The following is a 24,438-nucleotide window of genomic DNA, read 5'->3' on the forward strand; positions in this document are numbered from 1 at the left end:
TCTGTATATATATATTGTATATGCTCCAGATGATGATGACCTTGATATGAAGATCGAAACGTCGAGTGTGTATTTTGATTTATATTAAACTAAAGTTTTACTGCAACATGGTAGTTGTCTCCATAATTTTCTAAAATGTATTCTGATCACTGTGAAAGCATGAAAGAAAGGATTTAAACATGAGTGACCAAACTGGTGACAGGTCTGTGGGATGTTCCCTATGAGGATAGATTGAAAATGTATAAATTGCAGAGTTTAGCTGTCATTCGGAAATGAGGGGAAGGGATATGATATAAATTTATAGATTACTAAAGGAGGTTCTATAAGACTGATACAAAAGAATGTTTTCAATACATGGGGAGGGAGGAAAACAAAGGGTTAGTAAGGGTGTGCAGACTAGGCTTCTTTACTTGGAGAGTGGTGAATGAGTGCAATTTATTGCCAGAGGTGGTTGCGAGTGCCTCACCAGTGAATAAGTTTTAAGGAGATGTATGATAGGTATTGTGTTAATGGATAGTGTGGGTCTCCTGTGATGAGAAATTTGACTCCTTGGAGTACCCTTATAAATAATAATATTTGAATATTTCTGATCGAATATCATCTACTCCAGCTGCATCACAATTCAGTTTTCAATGGCTTTTTTCTCTCTCATTGATTGTAGTCTTGATTGCATTTCTACTGAATGTTTTCTATCGCTGTGCTGTCACTGCTTGTTTTATTCAGCAGTCTTACAAGGTAATTACTACTGACATCTAGAATAGCTAACATTATCTTTTTTCTGTTTTCATGTTACTTCGTCATCACTTATTATTGTTCTCTTTCATTTTCTGAACTTCTTTTCAATACCCTCTAGAATATTTTCTACCTTCTTGATATTTATTTTGTGTTTCTTAGTTTTTTTATGAGTTCTATTTAGCTAATTTTATACAGTGCTTCACTTTCTTATATGTTTCTCTGTATTCTCTCAGAGAACAAGCTGACTTATCTAGAACTTTTGATACATTTTGTTTTCCTTCATTGCATTTTTAACTTCCTTAATTCACTAAGAATTTCTGATTTTTGTCTCCTTGCAGACAACCTCACCACATACCTTTTCTGAATCATTCCCCTTTTTCTCCAGGGTCTGCCATTGAATCTCTGAGGTTGTTCTTGTTTTCAATTCCTTTCATTTTTTTCCTAAATAATTGTGCAATCGAGTCTACCTTTGATAGCTGCAAAACTTTATTCGTTTTAAAACTTTATGTTGTTTTTGTTTCAATATGATATTCAAATTTATCCTGCTGAGCTAAGTGGTGATCATTACCTATTTTGAATCCTCTGTATATGTATACTCCTGTGCTCCAAATCAGCATGAAGATATATTTATTAAGAATCACATGTCAATGAGACACCTTTCTTGCATCTTCTGTTCAGCTGAATTTGTGCACATCTTTACATTGGCATTCTGAGCTTTGACACTTGTTCACTTTCTATATGTGCATTTATTTATATATTATATTATTAGTATTATATATATATATATATATTATATTTAAATATTACATTAGAGCCAGTATCTAATGAATGTAATGATTGATTCTCTTCTGTCAAGATTGGTTGAGTATTTCATGAGCCCATCTTCTCCACTTTTCTCTTAATAAAGTCTTTCTTGAAAGATCTTGAAGGCTGTTGATCTTAGCAGCTTTCTTAATATTAGTGACCCAGCTTATCTTTGGTCTGCCCCTTGGACCATATAAAAAATGAAGATATCAGAATGAACGAGATCTTGTCTGTTTGGTGATTTTCTATTACAGTAGAGCATTGTAAGGTAATCTCTATTGATTCATTCTGTTTACATGCCCATATCATTTTTTAATCTCTTTTTAATTTAGTTTATCTAATATTAGTTAGTTCATTCCTCACTGTTTAATTAATCTTTTTCTCAGTCCATTTAGTTTGGTTTATTTTTCGTAAGCATTTGGATTCAAAAGCTTGTAATTTTCTATTTTCTTTGTTATCCAACTTTCAGATCCATAGAGGACCATAAGCAATACTTTTGTTTTGCATATTTTTAGTTTCAGCTGTTTATTTATTTTATTATTATTCCAAATTTTATTTAGCTTTCCTATTACAGACCAACCTAAACCTATTCTATGATTTTTTTTCATTGATCTCATCCATCCCTTTAGGACAAGAGTCCCCTAATGAGGGGTTCACAACAAAATTAATGCGGCTGGTTCGTCACTCCTTGCTACATCCCCCTAAGGGTAGTCTTCATGACTATAAGCCATGCGTGTGTGTTCATGGGGGCTGGTTTGCCTGCTTGCAGGATGTATGATTTATTGTTTTCATATAATTTAGATCTTCATTGATGAGTGATCCCAAATAGTTAAACTTACTTGTTCTATGTATTTATTATCAATATTAATGTTAACTAGTTTCTTTTCTTTTCTTTCCCTATTGTTCATTTTAATAAATAGCTTTTAAAATGAAGTTTTACTGAAATTTATACTGATATTATATTTATTGTTAATTTGGTTTATTTTGCTGATCATGGATTTCAGATATTCTTCGCTGTTAGTAATGACTATATCATTCACATATTTGATATGGGTGATGTTGGTTCCATTTACTGAGAGGCCAGTACATTCTTCTAGAGTTTCTCTGACAACATTACTAATATATATATATATATATATATATATATGTTAAATAAGTATGGTGAAAGTGAACAGCCTTGCATAACTCCTTTTACAATATGTATTTCTTCTGTTTCCATTTTATTAAATTTCACCATTGCTTTTGTGCCTTGATAATATTGCTTAATGAGATTAATAATATTGGGATCTATGTTAGTTTTTTCAAGGAATTTGATCATGTATTTTCTATCTATTGTATTGAAAGCCTGTTTATAATTGATGAAACAGCAATAAAGAATAGAATGAATGAAATGGAGAAAATAAAAGGTGGAACAGCTTGGGACAATAATATAACAATAGAAATGTTTATGACAACTAAAGAAACTGCTGCTTACCTTTGACAATGTGTGGAAGACTGAAAAGATACCTAAACAGTGGAAATAAGCAGTAATAATTATTATACCAAAGAAAGATCTCAATAGTCAACTGTTTACTGTCAGTAATAACTGTAAAAATTTTCTATAAAATTTTAATAAATAGCTTTTAAAATGAAGTAGAGAAGATATTAAGACATGAACAAGTTGGTTTTAGAACATGTGGGAGTACTGTGTCACATTTTTTACTTTAAGGAATATCATAGATTTAAATTTCTTAGATTTTGAAAAAGAATTTGACAGTATTCATAGAGAAACATTGTAATTAATTATTAGAAGCTATGAATTTCTGACAGATATGTGAGAATAATTAAGGAATGCATAAAGGAAGTAAAAGTTGCACTATAGTATAGCAAACAATGTCTGTGATAAGGTTTGAGATAAGGATTGGTGTGTCACAAGGTTGTGCAATGTCTGGTTTACTGTTTAACTGGTCATTGATTTTGTTATGAGAAAAGCTATATATAAATTTAAGAAGAGGGATTAAATGGAATCATATGTCACAGTTAAAGATCTAGATTATGCAGATGATGTAGTCTTGATATCATTTGTTAACTTGATGAATTGGAACATAAGACATGATATTTAATAAAACATAAGGATTTAACTTATGCAAATATTAGCATAAAATTTTTGTCCTAGTCTAGTATCAAGGGCATCTTCAGTATGCCTCAGATTAAATAACAGAATCAGAAACTGCTGGATTCAATAATGAAAATGACCAAAATGCTGTTATTGTCAAGGAACCAGGGCAAATTGGGAAAAGGAAGCTACCAGAACACACTCCACCATCAGCAGAATTCAAGATCATCATAAGATTCATCAACAGAAAATAACTGGAAGTGACAGAAGAATTGAAGTACCAGGTTTTCATAATTGGCATTACTGGGGAAGAAAAAAAAAAAAAGACAAAATTAGAGACTTCTAAATAACAAATACAGGATGTTATATTCAGGCAGTAATAATCACAGAAAGGAAAGATTAGCTATGTGTTCAACAGCAAACACAAGACCAATCTTCTTGAATGGCAGGCAGTCTCAAGTAGTGATGTAGTCATACATTATCAAAATGGGGAAATTGGACATGGAGACTTATAGTCCCATGGATGATTCTTAGGAAGAAGAACTGGAGGGATTTTTTTGAGTCATTAGAGAATGTACCGGTGAGGGAAAAAAAAAGTCAGTCGTTGTTGGAGATGTAAATAGCAGATTACTAAATGAATACCAGACATAGAAATATTTTGGGAAAATTTGGAGAAAAGAGTAATAATAATAATGGCAAGTAGCTTCTGTATTTCTGTTCAAGACATACACTAATCATTACTAATACTATGTTCCAGCATACAGAAGTGCACAAATTTACACGAAGAGAAGTTGCAAGAAATAGTCTCAGTTATGTTATTGTTGATAGTGATATTTTCATGCTGATTCAGGATACAAGATTGCTGGAGATTTGAAATAGAAAGTGATCACCATTTAGCTTTAAGCATGATGATAATAATTTCATACCAAAAAGGAAAAAATATCCAAAAAAAGTTTTAAAAAGTTTATCAGTTTTCAGAGATGAATTTTAGACTTAAAAATATGACTCTTTACAGAGAAAGAATGATAGAACTTATAATAAACATGAAGACTCATTGATAGAACTGAAGAAAACATCGATTCAATAAGACTAACATGGGGTGAGGTTTTGTTCTCAGTAAGAATAGCAAAATTTGTATTCCATTCTTGACTCATAATCTTAGAGGGAGTCATGGAAAAAAAAAAGAAATAAGCAAATCAGTATGTGCTCTGATAGAATATGGAGAAAATGTAAGAGTTAAGCTATGTGTGAAATAAGCTATACAGAATCTACAGGAAGATTTTCGTAAGAGTATAGAAGATTATCACAAAGGTGGCAAAATGTTCTGGAAGCTTTCTTTCAGAAAGCTTAGAAATGCAGGAAATGAAACACTGTTCAGGGAATCAGATGATAAAGGTGACATAAACCAAAGATCTAGAATAAAGATATTCTAGGTGTATGGGATAATTATAGGCAGTCCTTGCTTTTCATTATAGTGCAGAACCATAAAAATTACCATGCAAAATAATCTTAATAATCAGAGTAAAAAATTACGATTGTTCCATGACCTTGAAAAAGTTTTGTTGAAGCATTAAAAACTCCTACTGTCAATTATAAATGTATAGGGAAATAGCATTTCATTTCTTTGTTAAAAAAAAAAAAAAACAGTTGTTTGAACAGTGCTTGCTTTCTTCTCATTGTATAAGTTACAGCATACAGTGCAAGCATCTTTTCTATGCCTTGGCAAATTGTCACACTCTTTTTAAGTTTGAATCAACTTCTGACATTTCATCCTTTGTGCTTTCAGTGTCTCGAAATATCTCCAAGAGTTCCTTTAATTTGAAATTTGAACCGTGTTGTTAGGGAAGTGGTTTTATTTAAGTAAACTGTCGTAACTGAAATTTGAGCATATTGGAACTGTGCAAAGCCAGAACTGCCTGCACTTAGAATGATGCTAAATGAAACAAAAAGTTGCAGAATAGTGCTACTTTTTGTTTCATTTCGACTGTATTCAAAAAATACAGTCGAATGTACATATCAATATGTGAGGCAGAAAATGCTATAATGTTGAAAAGGCAGCTGGAGTAGATGATATTAACCAGCATCTCAAATATAAAATATAAGAGTTTGACAGGACCTGCACTGCATAATCCAGAAGTTATGGTCAGAAAGTCGAATTCCAGGTTATTGGAGTACATTTGCTCATGGCACCCAACTATAAATTGTGAAATAAAGCAATGTAAGAATTACAGATGAATTTCCTTACTGAGTGTTTCAAGTACAATTTATGTTAGCATACTCAAGAATAGGCTAAAAAAATTGTGAAAAGGAAACTTGGAAGGGAACAAATAGAAGTTATTACGATCAGATTTTCACTTTAAGACAAATTGCTGTGAAATTATGGGAATATAATAGGCATATGTATTTGTATGCAAGCTTTGTCTTGAAAATGCATGACTAGGTGCAAAAAAATAAGCTGTTTAAAATGCTACACTTATATAGTATAAATGAGATTATTATATTAAGCAGTACATAATCTATATTTAGGTTGCATATCAGCAATTAAAATTGAAGAAAATACAAGAGGGTGGTTTGATGTGAAATCAAGTGTGAGAAAATGTTGCATATTATTTCCACTATTATTCAGCATCTATATAGATCACTTTATGAAGGAAAGTGGCATTAGATGTGATATCAAATTTGGAGATATTAATTTCAGCACTTCACTTAATGCAGATATTATGCTTCTAAATAAATCTGGTGTAAAATCTTGTATGAAGAGAAATTAGAGCGAAATTTTTCTATACCGATTTTACTTGGTAATAACAAATGATACAAAATACTTGTAATTGAATTAACATTTACCTCAAATTTTTGCTGTAATGAATCTGGTAAAATATTAGAGTAAAAGTGTTAAAATATTTAAGAACCACTGAAATTGTACAAACAAAGAAATAGCTCAGACAGGATTAGACATATAGACCTGAGGCTAGAGAAAATTGTGAAGGTCAACGGGCTACTGGTTTTCCTGCCAGAACTCAGCGACAGCTAGAGAAAACCCCTCCAAGAATATCCACGTGATTGAATTTGAGGCCGTTCCAAGGTTGGGAGAGTAGGATAAAAAGGAGAAATTGAAGGGCCAGAAAGGCTCTGTTCCTGGCTCTCGCTTCTGGTCTCGTCTCGAAGAGGTTCCCTGTGTCCAGCCGTTCCAAGGATTGGGGGGGGGAGAGTCACATCCTGGCAGCAGAAGTCCGTTCCAACCCTTTTATACTTGCTCTCCTAACACCACCCTAATTGGTCGGTGAAGTAAAAACAAGTAGGGGCGGAGAAAAGAAGTTAAAGAGGGTGCCGTTAGGAGAGCAAGTATAAAAGGGTTGGAACCCCCCCCCCCCCACACACACACACAAGCCTTTTTCGTTTTTGTTTTGGTTCTGTTCCCGAGGAGTTCTCTACGAGCTCCGTGGCATAGGTTTCACGCGGTTTTCCTGAGTGGAGATTGGGGTTATATCTCCGTCGTCACAACATGGAAACAAAAGTGAGTGGGATTTCGATTCCAGATTTCCTATGTAAGAAGCGAAGAATGCCATAGAGTCAAAGAAAAGGAAACATATTCTTTGTGTTTCAACTTCAGTGACAACTACGAGAAAGGGAAAGCTATAAAGATATCGATATCCGCGTCGCGAGTCGCACAGCCGTCATATAAATGATTCATGTGTCCTGAATTACGAAAGTTTAAGACCATGTAAGCATAGTTCAACTCCAAAAGGAACGTAGGAGTAGCAGATTATCGAAGAGGTTATACCAAGCTAGTTCAATCAGAAAAAGGTAAAGGCCCATATGAAAAACTCAAGAAAGAAAGGTACTGTAAAATATATCTAATGTTAACTAAAATTTGTCTGTAATAAGTATCATTATTCTAATACGGAACTGTTGAAGTGACCAAGGAAAACTTATACTAGGACTTTAGTATCTGACAGAATATATTAAAAGTAAGCTAGCTAAGTGTTAATGTTATATGAATAATTAAGTCCTGAGAATTTTGCATATCTATTGTAATGTATAGGAAAGTTAAAATGTCATAGTTGTGTGTTAGTGCAGTAAAAGGTTTAGTTAATCTACTTAAATTTGAATAGTTAAATAGTGTGAATTAATCTTATATGTCCATGTCATATGAAGTTATGTATTGAATTGTTATGGCGGCATGATCGTAATACCCATTATAGGATCATAGCCTAATTACTTGTAATAAGTTAATGTTAGTTTGTAAGTATTTAGTTTAGCATTGAATTGAGTAAATAACAAAAATTGAGTTGTACCATGTTAAGGAACTTAATAAACCTTTTGTCCAATGATAAAACAGTTGTCTGAAATTGATGTCCAGTGCACCACTTGGAAAATTACGAACCTAATCACGCGGGAAATTAATGTGTTAAGAAACGAGATAAAGTGTCACGACTGCAACATTGTTTCACTTTCAGACATATTTTAGTTCTTTCTCCTTGTTTTTGAATATAATATCTCAAACTAAATATCCCAAAAGGTGCAGTATAAATGCAAATATTAGGGGTACTAAGGGGAGAAATAACTTAAGTATTAGTAAATTTTTTGGTGATATCTCGAGCATAGATAATAGTAGAACATAAAGGAGAGGAAATTACTAGACAGAATAAAAATCATAAAATGGGACACAACAATGGGAAAGACATACAATTCCTCTACTTGATCTTTAATGGCGCAGTCAAAAAAAACGATAAATATTTAAAGATTAGTGCAAGAGAAAGACAGCAAGACAGACAAAGGAATTGGTTCCAGCCTGAAGCACTTCCTGAGTCTAGACTAAATACATGTGAAATTTAGCATAATTGAGAAGGGGGGAAAGTAAATTATAGCCAGAGAGGATTAAGAGTGATTGAACTAGCTCAAGCAACGACTACAAACTCGGTAGTATGACTGATAGAGAAGAGAATATAATGGCGCAGTTGAAGATTTGATGAATAAGAAATTAAATAATATAAATAAAATAAATAGTCAAATATTACACTGGTATATGCAGGATTCTCCAACCAAATTGAATAAATGCTATAATGACAATTAGCAATAAAAAGATAAACATTGAAAATAGGTGGGAACATTGAAAACATCAACTGCATTATTAATGGAGAAAGTATAGAACACATGAAACATTTCGGCTATTTAGGTACAATTTTTACTGAAGATTGCAAATTAAATTTGGAAATAGACAACAGAATTAGCAGAGCTGATATGATAGAAAGGGATCTGCTACACTCATCTACCTGCTTGGTAGAGGGATTCGTCGGTCCATAACAGCTTTCCAAGCTTCCACATCCCACTGTACATACTCTTTACACATTGAAGACTATGCTGCATGTTGGTTTGGATAATGTGGGGCTTTCATATTGTGGTCCTACTGTAGAAACCCATGTTGTGAGCCTCAGTTCTGAATCTTTTTGTGCAGATTCATGTACCATTAAATACTCGAAACTCTGCATTCAATGTGTTGGCTGATGAATGGTGGTTTTTACCTATTTCTTTCATAGCACTGTACGGTCATGTTCAGTGAATGTGGTGAGAACTAATGACTACAATGAACTTCGCACGTACCTGTTTTTTAAAGGAGTTCCTCTGTGTCCTCCTCCCCCACCAAGGCCTGTACACCCCTGAGGGTACATATCAGGAATTTGAGGATGGTGATGACTTTATTTCTGTTCACTGTTCATATATCGAGGACACAGACACCATCATTATTCTCCTTTTACTATGTTCTCTTCTCTTTTGAACAACTGATAATTCAAAAAAGCATTTACTCGACAGTATTTTTCACCATCAGATTTTGAAATTGAGTTTGAAATTTCTGTTAGAAATGAAGTTGTTGTTTTTTTTAATTACAAACACTTGGTATAAATTCTGGCAAAGCAGTTGTGTTTTGCTAAAGCAGAAGACCACTGTTGAGATTGTAATACCTACAAGTCCATAATTTAAATTGATTAAGGGAAAATGAAGTAGTGGTCTTTAGCACCATCTTTGCTTGTGGTTTAAGTCAATGGAATGTACAATTTGGTCACTTGAGTCCAAAATTTCCAACCCATGCTCCATTCAGTACCCAGTGGATAGCTACTAATAGGAATAACTACTTTATAATGAGGATTAGACAGCAGGTGAGGTAAGATGCCCTCGGTCAGTTTTCTCCATTAATGTAGAAGTTTTCTCCTGGACATTAGAATTAACCAACAAATTGTGGTTAATTCTAATTGATTTGTATTATGTCCCAGTAATGTTGGTTGTAGTAGGGAAGGTATGAGGGATTATTCATGAGTTTAAATTTGGGGGGGAGGGGAATAGTTAATGCCCATGGACCACCTCTGTGAATTATTGTTCAGTGTAGAAACCAATGTTATTGGAATAAAGCAAAAAAAAAAAAAAAAAAAAGCAAATGTTTATAACAGTTATGTTTTCATTTTAACGCATTCACTCCAGGCTATGTTTCACATGTTTTGCATATCTAGAGGTAGCTCACTTGACTTTTATAGGTCTCTTCCATCTTACTCAGAAGGTATATTTTTATACATTGTACGTTTCAGTTTCAGATTTTTTTTTTTTTTTTTTTTTGATAGAATTTTTGTGTAAAATTAATATTTGTGAGCTTTCTTTAGTATACCTATAGAACTTTGAAAATACAAATTGTTTCTCATAATTATTAGGTAAATTATACAACCAGAAAGAAGAAAAAAGTTTTTTTTTTTTTACCTTCTAACATAACTTTAGTCTCTCTAGAAAGCACAGTGATTTGTCATGTACTCGACGGATTGCAGACTGGAAATACAAGACAAATTCTATGGTGCCTGGCATGAACATGTTAATTATTTTCTAAAATGATGTGGTTTTTCTTTATTGTGTGATGCAATAATACAGCCATTAAAACATCACATTTGGTATTTATATTGCTTATTGGGTTTAATGATCTTGTGAAGTTTAAAAATAAAAATGTTTTAATAACAATGTCCCAGAATTTAAAATAGAGGTTTGCAAATTAACAACTTATGATTACTAAAAATGAATTTTATATTGGCTTAAATATATTAAGATTTTATTATTATTATTATTCAGGCCTCCATGGAGTCAAAAGACTCATCATGGGAGGGTTTTTTGAAACACAAGTCTATTAAGACTCATCAAGGGAGGTCACTCCTAGGAAACACAGTCTATCATACCACTCCTTAAATGCATCGACCGTTCTCACTCTCACCACTCCATCAGGCAATGCATTCCATGGTTCAACCACCCTCCATGCAAAGAAACCACTCCTCACCCTCTTTCTCACAGTTTTCTTTTGTAACTTCCAGGGATGGCCCCATGTCATGACGCCTTCCCACTGTTCAACCAAGCGAAGGAACTCCCCAGTGTCAACTCTGTAACCACCACTCAACAGTTTAAAAGTCTCTATCATATCGCCTCTCTTTCTTCTATCCACCAAACTCTGCAGTCCACACTCTCTCTCAACCGATCCTCATAACTAACATTGTACAGTCTCGACACCATCTTTGTTATCCGCCTTTGTATTCTTTCCGCAGTTAATTTATCCCCTTCAAATCCTGGGAACCAGATCTGAGAACACTAGTCTAAGTGTGGTCTGATCAGAGTCTTATACAACGGAATGATAACCATTTTATCTCTGCAGGTCAGTATCCTTCTCATTATTGCAGCAATCCTCTGTGTTAGCTTCACTACCTTTGCGATATGGCCCCCTAAATTTCAGGTTTCTATCAATCATCAAACCCAGATCTCTTGTCTCTCCTACTTCCTCCAATTTAACTCCTCCCATAGAGTATGCAGCGTCCCATCGATGTGTTCCAAACCTCAAGACCTTACATTTTGCTGCATTAAATTGACACCCCCATTCATTTGTCCATCTATCTAGCTTATTCAGATCCTCTTGCAGGGCTACCATATCTGCACTATTACTAATAACCTTTCCCAGCTTTGCATCATCTGCAAACAACCGAATATCCTCTTGCAATCCACAGACAATGTCACTGATATAAAGGTTAAACAATATAGGTCCCAGTACTGAGCCCTGTGGAACCCAACTTGTAACCTTCTGCCTCTTTGATATTGCTCCACCATACACAACTCTCTGATAGCTATCAGACAGCCAATCCTGAATCCAGTTGACCAATCTGACATCCAGACCTATGTGCTGCAACTTGAATATCAACTTATCATGTGGCACCCTGTCAAATGCCTTTGCTAACTCTAGGAAAATGGCAGTATATGCCTTTCCCTCATCTAATGCTCTTGTAACTTTATCATAAACGGCTAGCATATTGCTAAAACAAGAGCGCCCCCTTCACAAATCCATGCTGACTCTTACTGATAACATTACCATCATCTGCCCAATGCTGTATATGGTCCCTCATGACTTTTTCCAAGATCTTACTAACTATTGACGACACACAAACTGGCCTATAATTAGACACTACCAGTCTTCTACCACCCTTATGCAATGGCACTATCTTACCTTCCTTCCATTCCATGGGCACCTTTCCTGCAGCCAGACTTTCATTGAAAAGCCAGGTCAAAGGTACTGTCAGTTCCCTAGCACATTCTCTCAAAACTCGTTGGGAAATACCATCCAGTCCCACAGCTTTACTAACATCCAGAGTACTCAGTATGTGGAACACACTCTCCTCCTGCACCTTTAAACCTCGAACCTGCTTTATCCCTCTGGTATTCAAATTGACTCCTCCAGAATGAAATATTCCAATAAAGTGTTCATTGAACAATTCCACTATGTCCTCTGCATCAGTTACTCTATTCCCATTTTTATCCCACAATGTCATTCTTCCACAGTCATTTCTCCTCCTACTGGCCACATAGCTAAAAAAATTCCCTAGGATTTTCCTTGGATCTAAGGGCCAATCTTTTCTCATATTCCAGTTTCCCCTTCCTTACCATACTAGTCACTCTTCTAGCCTGTGTCTTATATTCTTCATGCATCTTCTCTTCACCTGTCTCCTTATATCTCTTCCATTGCCTCTTTTTTTGCATGTAGCTCCTGTTTAATATTGTTTGTCATCCACTTTATTCCGAATTGTGTCCTCTTCTTCACTCATGGAATACAGCTTACCATTGCTGCTAACAAATATTTCTTCACAATTTCCCAAGCACTAATGATATTCCTGCCTTCCAATTCCTTCCTCCAAGGAACTTCCCCAAGTTGACATCTAAGACTATTATAATCACCTGCTTTATAATTCCACATATGTTCCCTTCTCTTTGATACTCCTGCATGTCTATTCATTTTCCAAGTCAAAACCATTTGGTCACTCTATCCAACTGGTGGGAGAGATGTCATCTCAGTTATTATCAGCTCTTCTGATGCTATAACCAAATCCAAAACTCTTGAACCTCTTGTTCCGTCTGTTACATGTTGCCTAAGACATTTGACCCTCAAGAATTCTAGAAATTCCATTCCCTTATTGTTACATGAATCTTCCTTCCATTTATACTGCTGTAGTTAAAATCTCCCACAACAATCGTTTTTCTTGCACTTGCCACGCTCAACTAACCCCCATACATTACACCTCTTACCATCATATTGCTCACATGCATCCCTCTCTCTCTTGTAACAGTTTCTCTCTGTGCTCCCCTACTTACCTGCCTTCCTGACATCCCTCTATCTCTAGTCCCTGTGCTCCCTTGCGTTCTTCTCATTCCTTCTCTCCTGCTGTTTCCATTCTTTCCTCTTCTATCATTCCTGTATCTGACACTCATTCCTTCTCTTCCACTTATCCTATTCTCACCACTTCTATCATTCATACAACTCTCTCTCATTCCCTCTCTTCTACTGTTCCCATTCTCTCCTCTTCTATCACTCCCATAACTCCCTCTCTTATACTGTTCATATTCTCTCTTCTTCTGCCATTCCCATAACTCTCTCTCAATCCTCCTCCTCTACTATTGTTCTTTCTCCTCTTCTCTCATTTCCATAACTCTCTCTCACTCCTCCTCTGATTCACCTTGCATTCGTCTCTTCCATTCACTTAATTTCATCTTTCACACTTCTCACCTCATTCCCCCCAGACATTCCACCTGCTCTTTCAGCTCATCTATCTCTCTCTGTAAGTCAGCCATTCTTGTTTGCCATTCATCCTCCCAATTGAGACTATCTCCTAAAACTTCAGAATCATTCCACCTTTCCATACTCCCCACTCTTATTATTTTATTCATACTTCTCTCGCCCTCTATCATACCCGTCATCTCTCTACGTGGAGAATCTCCCGTCTCTGACTCAACGAGGTCAGTTATGGTCATTTTTAAATCACCAAGTTCTTCCCATTGCCTGCATTTTGATCATTTTTTATTTTTGAGTCTGTCATATTGTAGTTACCATCCCAAATTGATCGAATTCAATTAAGTACTCCACAAGCTGCTTGCAGTAGTAGTTAAATGTCACTGTTAAATTATGAAAAATCTTATGTTCTATGTCACGTTATTGAATGAATCATTGGATTGCAGAAGCATTATAACAAAATTATAGTAGTTTCTATCCAGATTACACACTGGCATGTATTTCTTGAAAATGACTACCTAGCCATCTTAATAAAGAATGTGATTAGAGGCCACCTTCCTGGTTTAATTTGTAGTAAATACCACATATCTTTTGATATCTACCATCATTAAAACTTGGATTTAAAAACTTCTGTATTTTATATTATTTTTCAGATAGGAGAGGTTTTATTGTTGAAGAATAAAATGTATCATAATAAAAATTATGAAAATGCATTCCATCCTTTAGAGATGATTAGGTGATCAGATGATTTTTAGGAATGTATACATACAGGGTGGCCTGAAATGTACCTACCGAGTTTAAACCCAATTTTCTCTGGAATTATCTGGTATAATTAGGAAAAAACTTTACCTTTTCATACATATATGAAACACAAATGGCTTGATGGCTATAATGTGTCAGTAAAGTTTTTTTTCTAATTATACCAGCTAATTGCAGAGAAAATTGTATTTAAACTTGGTAGGTACATTTTGGGCCACCATGTGTGTGTGTGTGTGTGTGTGTGTGTGTGTGTGTATATATCCATTACATTTTGAAATTTTTCTTCCAAACCATTGTTTTTTTCCCATGGTTGGGAAGATGACATTCTGGGAGGCAAAATTAATAAAGAAACATGGCAATGTGCTTGGCTGAGAATTCTGGACCTCAAGTTGACGTGGCATCCTATATTGTTGTAGTAGAGAAACTGGATACTGAGAAATCATTTGAGATATTTCCAATGAAATGGACCATTTGTAACACTAGATAAATGGGCTCTTCCTGGTTTTGGGAAAGAAATTAAAACATCAAACAAACCTTTCTATCATAGTAATTCATATATTCTACATTTTTAAAATGAGTGTCTCTTAAATGAGTCAGCAATATTTGAATCCTTAAATGTTGTGTTGTTTCTTTACTATCTTACCAAGTTTCCTGGAGAAGTTATTATTATTATTATTATTATTATTATGTAACACCTCCGGGGGGGATCAAAGACTCATCGAGGGAAGGCACCTACTCTACAACTCCCTGTCTCCTCCAATCGCAACTACCTTCATTATCTACACACCAATGCTATCTACCACTGACCACTGTCACTGGTATTTTCACAGACAATCACAAACATCTATGCCCATGGCAAGATTCGAATCCACAGCTTTTTGGCTGGAGAGCAAAGACGCTTACCACTCGGCCAACCAGGACGTGTCAGTAAATAAGTAAAGAAAAAAATACCCATATATTCAAGATCAACTCACTAATGATAGTCAAGCTGCCATATTTTTCTGATAGATAGTGCTAGGAGATGTTGCTAAACATTTTGCACAGTTTCATCTTTGATACTGTTAGTAGTTTCCTTACAAAAAAATCTGTCCTGGATACTTTTGTTCAACTCTGTTTTTGTTTCTTAATTTACATGATTTTTTTTAAAATAATTATTTTCATTGTTATTTCAGTATCATGCTCTTGGTCTGTTGTATCACATTCGCAAATCTGATAAACTGGCAGTCTCGAAATTATTAGCAAAATATTGTCGTTCCTCCTTGAAGTCTCCATATGCTGTGTGTCTTTTGGTAAGTTTATTAAAAATAAACCCAAAAAAAAAAACTATTGGAATTTTGTTTTGACTAATTTAATATACAGCTAATTAGTAATTAATATTCTTTAATTCAGATTTTATATATATATATATATTACTCAAACCATCATAGGATGTTGAACTGTGATCAATATTAATAGTTAAATAATTAATCCAAAAATGCAGTTACTTCAAAAGTACTTATGTCCCAGTGATCTCTTCTAGCCAAATCTGTTATAACTTAGCTGTTATAAATGTAATTTATGTAAAATGGCCTGCTCTGACTTTTTTCAGGCAGCCAGGCTAGAGAAACCCGAGTTTCTGCGAGAGAAAACCATTCCATCTCTGTATAAATCACCTTCAGTTAAAAAGCCATTATATTCTTCATGCCCCAGTTCGTTTAAACCTAGGTCTAAGAGCCGCTGCCAATATCATTGTGGCTTATAGAGGTATAAGTGTTAGAGTTGGATGGGTGCTGTTTTTTATGGGTTGAAGAGCTTTCTATTCTGCATTCTTACATTATAATTTTTTTTTTAAATTCTTCAGTTCATCAATAAGCGATTGATTTGTAAATTCAGAGTAATTATAAAAAGTGAATTATAATTTGATAAATAAAATATTAAAAATATATATCTTTTAAGTATGAGTAGCATAGCACTTTTTTAGTAATTTACGTGGCCTATGTTGAGTTGATTAAAGAAGTCATTTCATGTTATTGCTTAAGACTGTGTGAATAGTTTCAAACACATATGTGAAAAACTATGCAGAAAACTAAAATTTTCATTGCATTTTCACCATTTTGTAATTCTTTTATTTTTTCATCAGTCATCATCAAATTCCTGACATGTACCCTCAAGGGGGTGTACAGGATATGATAGTACTACATGAAAAAGTTACATCATTACTAACTTCCTATCTACAATTTTCCCCCAAATCAGTCTGTTACTTGTCAAGACTCCAACATTATCAGATCTTATATTTCTATCGTCTAACGCACTTTGTACCGTATCATTCCACATATATCTTGGTTTTCCTCTGGGTCATTTTGCTGCCAACCTGGCAGAGAACACTTGTTTTGCTAATCATTCTTCACCCATTCTGTTTAAGTGACCATACCACCTGAGATTTGCTCTGCTAATGCATTCCTGGATGGTGACAATATCAAGTTCTTTCCTAATATCCTCATTTTTAATATGATATAGCCATTGATGCCATCTGTTCAAGTCTCTAATCTTTCTCAGGGATCTCATAATTGCAGTTTCTAGTCTTTGGTCAAGTGTTTTACTTCTGACCCAGCTCTCAGATCCATAAGTTAAAACTGGTTTGAACACTGTCTTGTATGCAGCTAATTTAGTGTTCCGACTAATTTCTCTCTTATTCCATATGAATTTATTCAATTGACTTCCTACCATACCAGCTTTATTGATTCTATTGTCTATTTCCATATTTAATTTACCATCTTCACTAAAAATCGTGCCTAAGTAGCTGAAATCTAATTCTCAGTTCAAAACACAGTTGACATTTTCAATGATTCTGCCTATTTTCATTGTCTTTGTCTTTTTATTGCTGACCTTTATACCATATCTATTACAATAATTATTCAATTTAGTCAGGGAATCTTGCAAACTTGTAGCAGATTTATTTAGACGTATAACACCGTCTGCATAAAGCAAAGAGCTGACGTTAACATCTCCAATTCTGATATCATGTTTAATACCACTTTCCTTCATAATGTGATCTATGTAGATAATGAATAACAGAGGTAATAATGTACATCATTGTCTCACACCAGATTTAACATTAAACCATCTTCCTGTACTTCCTTCAGTTCTAACTGCTGACTTGCAACTCAAATAAAGATAAGTATTGCTTGTATAATGACCCATTGACACCATATAACCGTAGTGTATTGAATAGTTTCTCTCTTGGCACCTTGTCGTATGTCTTTTCCAGATCAACAAAACTTAAATACAGATCTTTGTTATATTCCCATGCTTTCTCAACTATTTGTCGTAAAGTGAAGATCTGATCCTGACAGCCTCTATTTGGCCTGAATCCAGCTTGTTCTTCACGAAACTTTTCTTCCACAATTCTTCTCAACCTTTTCTCAACTATGCTTGCATAAATCTTGCCAGGAACACTCAGTAGGGAAATACCTCTGTAATTCTCACATTCAGTTTTATTTCCCTTTTTATATATGGGTACTATTAGTGCTCTACTCCAGTCATCAAGAATTCGTCCCTCTGTCCAGCCCTTCTGAACTATGCAGTACAGCCACTGTAAAACTTTTATACCACCATACTTGAGCATTTCTGGTCAAATTTCAAGCCTTTGATGACTTTTTCTTCTTCATATGTATTCCTGACTGTATGTCTGTTGAGTGTTTTTTACCACTGTGCTATCATCTCTAACTCCTTTTACAGCACTCTTTCCTCCATTTCTAATTTTCTTCAACAACCTCCTAAATATCTTACCACCTTCTTGATATTTATTTTCTATGTTCTTGTCAAAGTCTTCCCATGACTTTTGTTTAGCTAGTCTTACATAGTGTTTAGCTTTCTTACATTTGTCTCTGTATTCTCTAAGAGCACAAGCTGACTTATTTGCCAGGAAACCATTTTAAAAATTTTTTATGGAATTTACAACCGTGTTAAAAAAAACTTTTTTTATTATCTGACATTTCGATCTTCCCATCAAGATCATCATCTGGAGCATACATAAATATACAGGACAAGCTGAGTTACATCATTAACTGTAAGCTAGAGAAACAATGATTTGATGACATGTTATTCTACTGGTGTGACCTCTGGTGAAAAAATAAATAAATAAAAAATATATATTTTTTTTTACATCAAGCTAAATTCTATATTACAATGACAGGAATAAACATTCTTTAAGATGGTTTTCTTTTAGAAACAATTGGTGTCCTATTTTTAGTATTACAATTCTAATTTTTGATTTACAATACTGGATTTTCTACAGTTATGTTTATAGTTGTTCTTGGTGAGGAAGGTCGAATATATACCTTCCATATGTTTGAGATTTTTAGACCATCATTGTTGTTCAGATTGGGGTGGTTGATAATAATCTCACAGGCTTTCTTGAATTTCCGTTCATACCATGTTCTAGTATGATGTAGACAGCTGGTGGTTTTCCAGTCAATTCTGTGTAAGGTATTCAGGGCATGATCAGAAAGGCCAGCTTCACTATAATTATTATATTTAATGTGTATCATTTATGTTCTTTTTGTCTAATAGGAATAGTGCATCCTGTTTCTCCTATATATGGTATGTTGCAAGTACAATAAATCCGGTATACTCCAGGGTGAGCTAGTGGAGGGAGTGGGTCTTTGGATGAGTTGAGTAAGCTTTTTAATTTTGCATGAGGTTGTACTTATGTAGTACTCTGTTTATCCTGTCTGATATTCCTTTAATGTAGGGAATGGTTATAGTTTTACTGTAGTCTGGTTTGTCTTTGTTTTTTATTGTGGTTTTGTAGAGAAATTTGTTAATAGTGTTTTGGCTGTATCCATTTTTTTTGTAAGTTATTACTGATAAATTTAAATTCGTCTTTCAGTGCCTGTTCACTTTAACAGATAGTGTGAGCTCTGTGTTTTAGCATGTTGATGACACCTAGTTTTTGTGTTGGGTGGTGGTAGGAGTTATGTGTATATATTGTCCCGTATGTGTCGGTTTTTGGTAAACAGTGAAGGAAAGATTGCCTGAGGGAAGACGTGTGACAAGTGTATCTAGAAGCAGAAGTGTGTTGTGTTTTTCAATTTCAATTGTGAACTGTTTGTGTTGTTTGTTTAGGTGGCTAAGGAATGTGTCTAATGTCTGGTGGCCATGGGACCAGATCGCGAAAACATTGTCAATGTATCTAAGCCAGACTTTGGGTTTTAGAGGAGAGGAATCTAGAGCAAGTTGCTCAAAATGATCCATGTAAAAGTTAGCAATGGGGGGGGGGGGGGGGGCAAAGGCGAATTTAAAATTATCAGTAATAACTTACAAAAAACGGATATAGCCAAAACACTATTAACAAAATTCTCTACAAAACCACAATAAAAAACAAAGACAAACCAGACTACAGTAAAACTATAACCATTCCCTACATTAAAGGAATATCAGACAAGATAAACAGAATACTACAAAAGTACAACCTCAAAGCCACCTTTAAACCTCCTTCATAATTAAAAAGCTTACTCAACTCATCCAAAGACCCACTCCCTCCACTAGCTCACCCTGGAGTATACCGGATTTATTGTACTTGCAACATGATAATTTAAAATTATCAGTAATAACTTACAAAAAACAGATATAGCCAAAACACTATTAACAAAATTCTCTACAAAACCACAATAAAAAACAAAGACAAACCAGACTACAGTAAAACTATAACCATTCCCTACATTAAAGGAATATCAGACAAGATAAACAGAATACTACAAAAGTACAACCTCAAAGCCACCTTTAAACCTCCTTCATAATTAAAAAGCTTACTCAACTCATCCAAAGACCCACTCCCTCCACTAGCTCACCCTGGAGTATACCGGATTTATTGTACTTGCAACATACCATATATAGGAGAAATAGGATGCACTATTCCTATTAGACAAAAAGAACATAAATGATACACATTAAATATAATAATTATGGTGAAGCTGGCCTTTCTGATCATGCCCTGAATACCTTACACAGAATTGACTGGAAAACCACCAGCTGTCTACATCATACTAGAACATGGTATGAACGGAAATTCAAGAAAGCCTGCGAGATTATTATCAACCACCCCCAATCTGAACAACAATGATGGTCTAAAAATCTCAAACATATGGAAGGTATATATTCGATCTTCCTCACCAAGAACAACTATAAACAGGACTGTAGAAAATCCAGTATTGTAAATCAAAAATAAGAATTGTAATACTAAAAATAGGACACCAATTGTTTGTGAAAGAAAACCATCTTAAAGAATGTTTATTCCTGTCATTGTAATATAGAATTTAGCTTGATGTAAAAAAAAAAAAATTTTTTTTATTTTTAAAAATTTTATTTTTATTTTTTCAACAGAGGTTACACCAGTAGAATAACATGTGATCAAATCATTGTTTCTCTAGCTTACAAACTGAGTTACATCATTAACTGTAAGTTAATGATGTAACTCAGCTTGTCCTATATATTTATGTACGCTCCAGATGATGAACTTGATGTGAAGATCGAAACGTCGGGATAATAAAAAAAATTTTTTTAGCACAATTGTAAATTCCATAAAAAATTTTTAAAATGAATGCTGATCACCGTGTAACCCTAAAAGAAAGTATTTGCAATGAACTTTTGATATGCTTTCTTCTTTTCCTTCACTGTCTCTTTAACTTCCTGTGTCCACCATGGATTTCTGATTTTTCTATCCTTGCAGACAACCTCACCACATGCCTCTCTGGCTGAATCAATCAGGGCTTTCTTCAAGGTTTGGTTCTTGTTCTCAAACGCTTTCATTTTTTCTTCAAAAATGTTTGTGTAACAGTTCACATCTGAGAGCTGCTCAACTTTTATTTGCTTTAAAACTTTCTTACATGTCATTCTTTTCAATATGAAATTCAATTTTATCCTGCTCAAGACTAAATAGTGATCACTTCCAATTTCAAATCCTCTGTACGCTCTGGTGTCCTGCACTATGGAGAAAACATCACTGTCAACAATAACATAGTCAATGAGATTTTTATTATTCCTTTCCTCTTCTCTCCATGTGAATTTGTGCACATTTTTATGTTGGAACATTGTGTTAGTAATAACCAATCCATGTCCTCAGCAGAAATCCAACAGGTATTTGACATTATTATTAGCTTTGCTCTTTTCTCCAAATTTTCTCAAAATATTTTTGTATGTCTGACAATCACTTGCTACTCTTCTATTTAGATCCCCAACAAGGACCAACTTTTCCTTTTTCATTGTGTCAGTAGCTTTCTCTAAAGCCTCAAAAAATTACTCCACTTCTACCTTAGTAGAGCCTTCTGTGGGACCATAGGCACAAATAAGTCTAATTGTCCAATTCTCCATTCTGATATTTGCAAACATCACTCTACTTGAGACTGCCTGCCATTCAAGAAGATTAGCCTCGTATTTAGTGTTGAATACTATGGCCACCCCTTCTTTTCCTTGATTGTCATTGCCTGAATATAACATTTTATATTTATTGCTCAGAAAGATCTAATCGGTTTTTGTCTTTTTTGTTTCAGTCACCCCTATTATGTCGATCTTGTACTTATCTTATTCTTCAGCTAGCTCCATTTCTTTGCCATTCAGGCTTCTTATGTTGTAGTACCGATCTTTAACTCTGGTGATGTTGAGTTGGGGTGTGCTTTCAAATTTGTTCCTGTAGCTGACTTTTTTCGCTGTTCACCCTGGTTCCCTGGCAATGGGGGTTTTGTTTAACCGGGCGACGCCCCAGCTGGAATGAAATTTTGTCATGTTGTACCATAATTTTCTATATTGGTTTAAGCCAGTAAGAATACAATTTGGTTAGCTAAATCCCAAATTGCCAGCCCATCCTTGTTAGTTCAGTATCCAGGTAGATACCCAACAGGTGTACCATGAGAGGGTGAGGATTGGACATTAGGTCAGAAGCCCTGGTCGGTTCTCCGCATTCCCTTAAAGGCTATGTGGAGGTTCCCATCCAGTTATACAGCCCCCTTATTATTGAATTGTATGGTAAGTAGCATTAAGGAAGTCGTAAATATTCTTGGGATAGTGCTTGGAGTTGGTCACTTTCCAGCCAGTGCTAGAAAGTAGACACTTTACTCTGGCCAACATTTGTACTTTCAGTGGATAAACCTGCAGTTGAAGTCTTAAGACCACAAGGAATGTACTCTGTTCTCACATGGAGTTTGCAATATTTTTCTTTCTGGAAACTTTGATTTTGAACTCTGGATAACAAATTGACCAGAGAATACACATTTAATAGACTCGGTACATTGGTATCATGATTGGAGATGTTTTGGCTGTAACTCCAGCTAAGTTTTCCTAAAATAAGATCAGTTGTGAAGCACTTTGCAAGTTTCCTGAAACATGGAGTCCAGAGGAGTTGAGGAGAATTGAAATACCATTTCTTGGAGAAGTTAGCAGCTAAAAATTCACAAGGTTGATAAAATTATTCTTTACATTGTAAATTATAAAATCAGGAGTTTAACATTGCCTTTCATATTAGCACTGCATACAATATGTCATATATCTGTAACTAAAATCAAATTTTATCAAATGTACTGTATTTACAAGAAATTTTGAAGTAATAACACTAATGTATGCTGATTTGTCTTTGCAATATATCATCTTTGCTTAAAATTGTGCCTAAATTATGGTGACATATTTTACTTGTGCTGTAGGTTCTCTCCTTTTAGGATGTTTTTTCATGTTCCTGCTTATTTTAATTTTTTTTATTGCCGATTTTCATACCAAAGCAATTATTGAATTTTAATTGAAGAATTAAAATAGTTTGTATAATAGTGCTGCATATGCATAAAGAGTTGAGTTTTGAATATCTCCAATTTTGATATGCATTTTTTTAATGCAATCCATAAAGATGATGAATAATAGTTGAGATAGCATGCACTGTTGTCTTACACCTGATTCTTCATCAAGCCATCTTCTGTGTATCTTTCAGTTCTAATTGTTGACTTACAACTTAAGAATAGTAATATATTGCTCTGTATAATGTCTTCCCCCTTTAAGCCATATTCTAGTGTTGTTTTTAATAGCTTTTTTGTGGCACATTTTCATATCCCTTGTCCACATCTTCAGAACTTGCAAATCCTTATTGTATTCCTAGGATTTCCTGGCTATTTGTCTTAAAATGAAAACCTGATCCTGATAACCTCTGCTTAGCCTGAACCTGGCTTGTTCTTCCCAAATTTTTCTTCCACAATTTTTCTCACTCTTAAGTATATATTTTGCATAAATATTACCGGGACCTACTCAGTAGGACTCTCATAGCACCTATCTATAAAAAAAGTTTCTCTTTTTTTATAGATAGGTGCTATGAGAGTCCAATCATCTAGAATTTGACCTACTGATGAAGTCTTTTGAATTATACAGTGTAGCTACTATAGAACTATTTATACACCTACATATTTGAACATTTCTGGTCAAATATATCTATTCTGGTTCCTTTCTACTTGTCAGGTTTCTTCTGGCCTTTTCTACCTCACATTTCAATATGGCACTTTATTACCTTCTTGAGTATTTTCCACACTGTGGAAAATACTCAAGAAGTATTTTCATTTAATTTATATCATAGTAATTATTCCAGATATCCAGAATATCTATCTTCAGGGTTTTTTTTTTTTTTTTCCTTCAGCCTTCATTATCTCTTTCCTTTTGCAGTGCTCGTCCCATCATTTCTAAACTTTTTTCCAGTAGTTGCCATTTTGCCAACTATGTCTTCTATATTTCCCAGGACTTTTGTTTAATTTAGCTAATTCTGCACATGGGTTGCCTTACTTGTATTTTTCTCTGCATGCTGACTTACTTGCCAAGAACATTCAGTATGATTTCTTCATTTTATTGACTGCCTCTTTAACTTCTTGAGTCCACTGTGAAATCGACTCCTTCCCCTCCTCCTGCAGATGAAATTGCCACATACCTCCCTGGCTGAATCGTGCTTTCTTCACATTGCCAATGAATCTCCAAA

General features: G+C 34.5%; 1 protein-coding gene across 2 annotated transcripts in view; it reads left to right on the forward strand.

Annotated features, from left to right (window-relative positions):
* gammaCOP (coat protein (coatomer) gamma) overlaps positions 1-24,438 on the forward strand; it is a 406,638-nt gene that overhangs the window by 177,240 nt on the left and 204,960 nt on the right. For both annotated transcript variants that reach the window (XM_090390747.1, XM_090390756.1), the window contains exon 9: positions 15,635-15,751. In XM_090390747.1, coding sequence (XP_090246873.1) covers positions 15,635-15,751 — 117 coding nt within the window. The remainder of the gene's footprint in view (positions 1-15,634; positions 15,752-24,438) is intronic.

This window comes from Typopeltis vanoorti, chromosome 1 (genome assembly GCF_054136105.1).
Source record: "Typopeltis vanoorti isolate ZY-2024b chromosome 1, IOZ_Tvanoo_1.0, whole genome shotgun sequence".
Taxonomy (NCBI): Eukaryota; Metazoa; Arthropoda; class Arachnida; order Uropygi; family Thelyphonidae; genus Typopeltis; species Typopeltis vanoorti.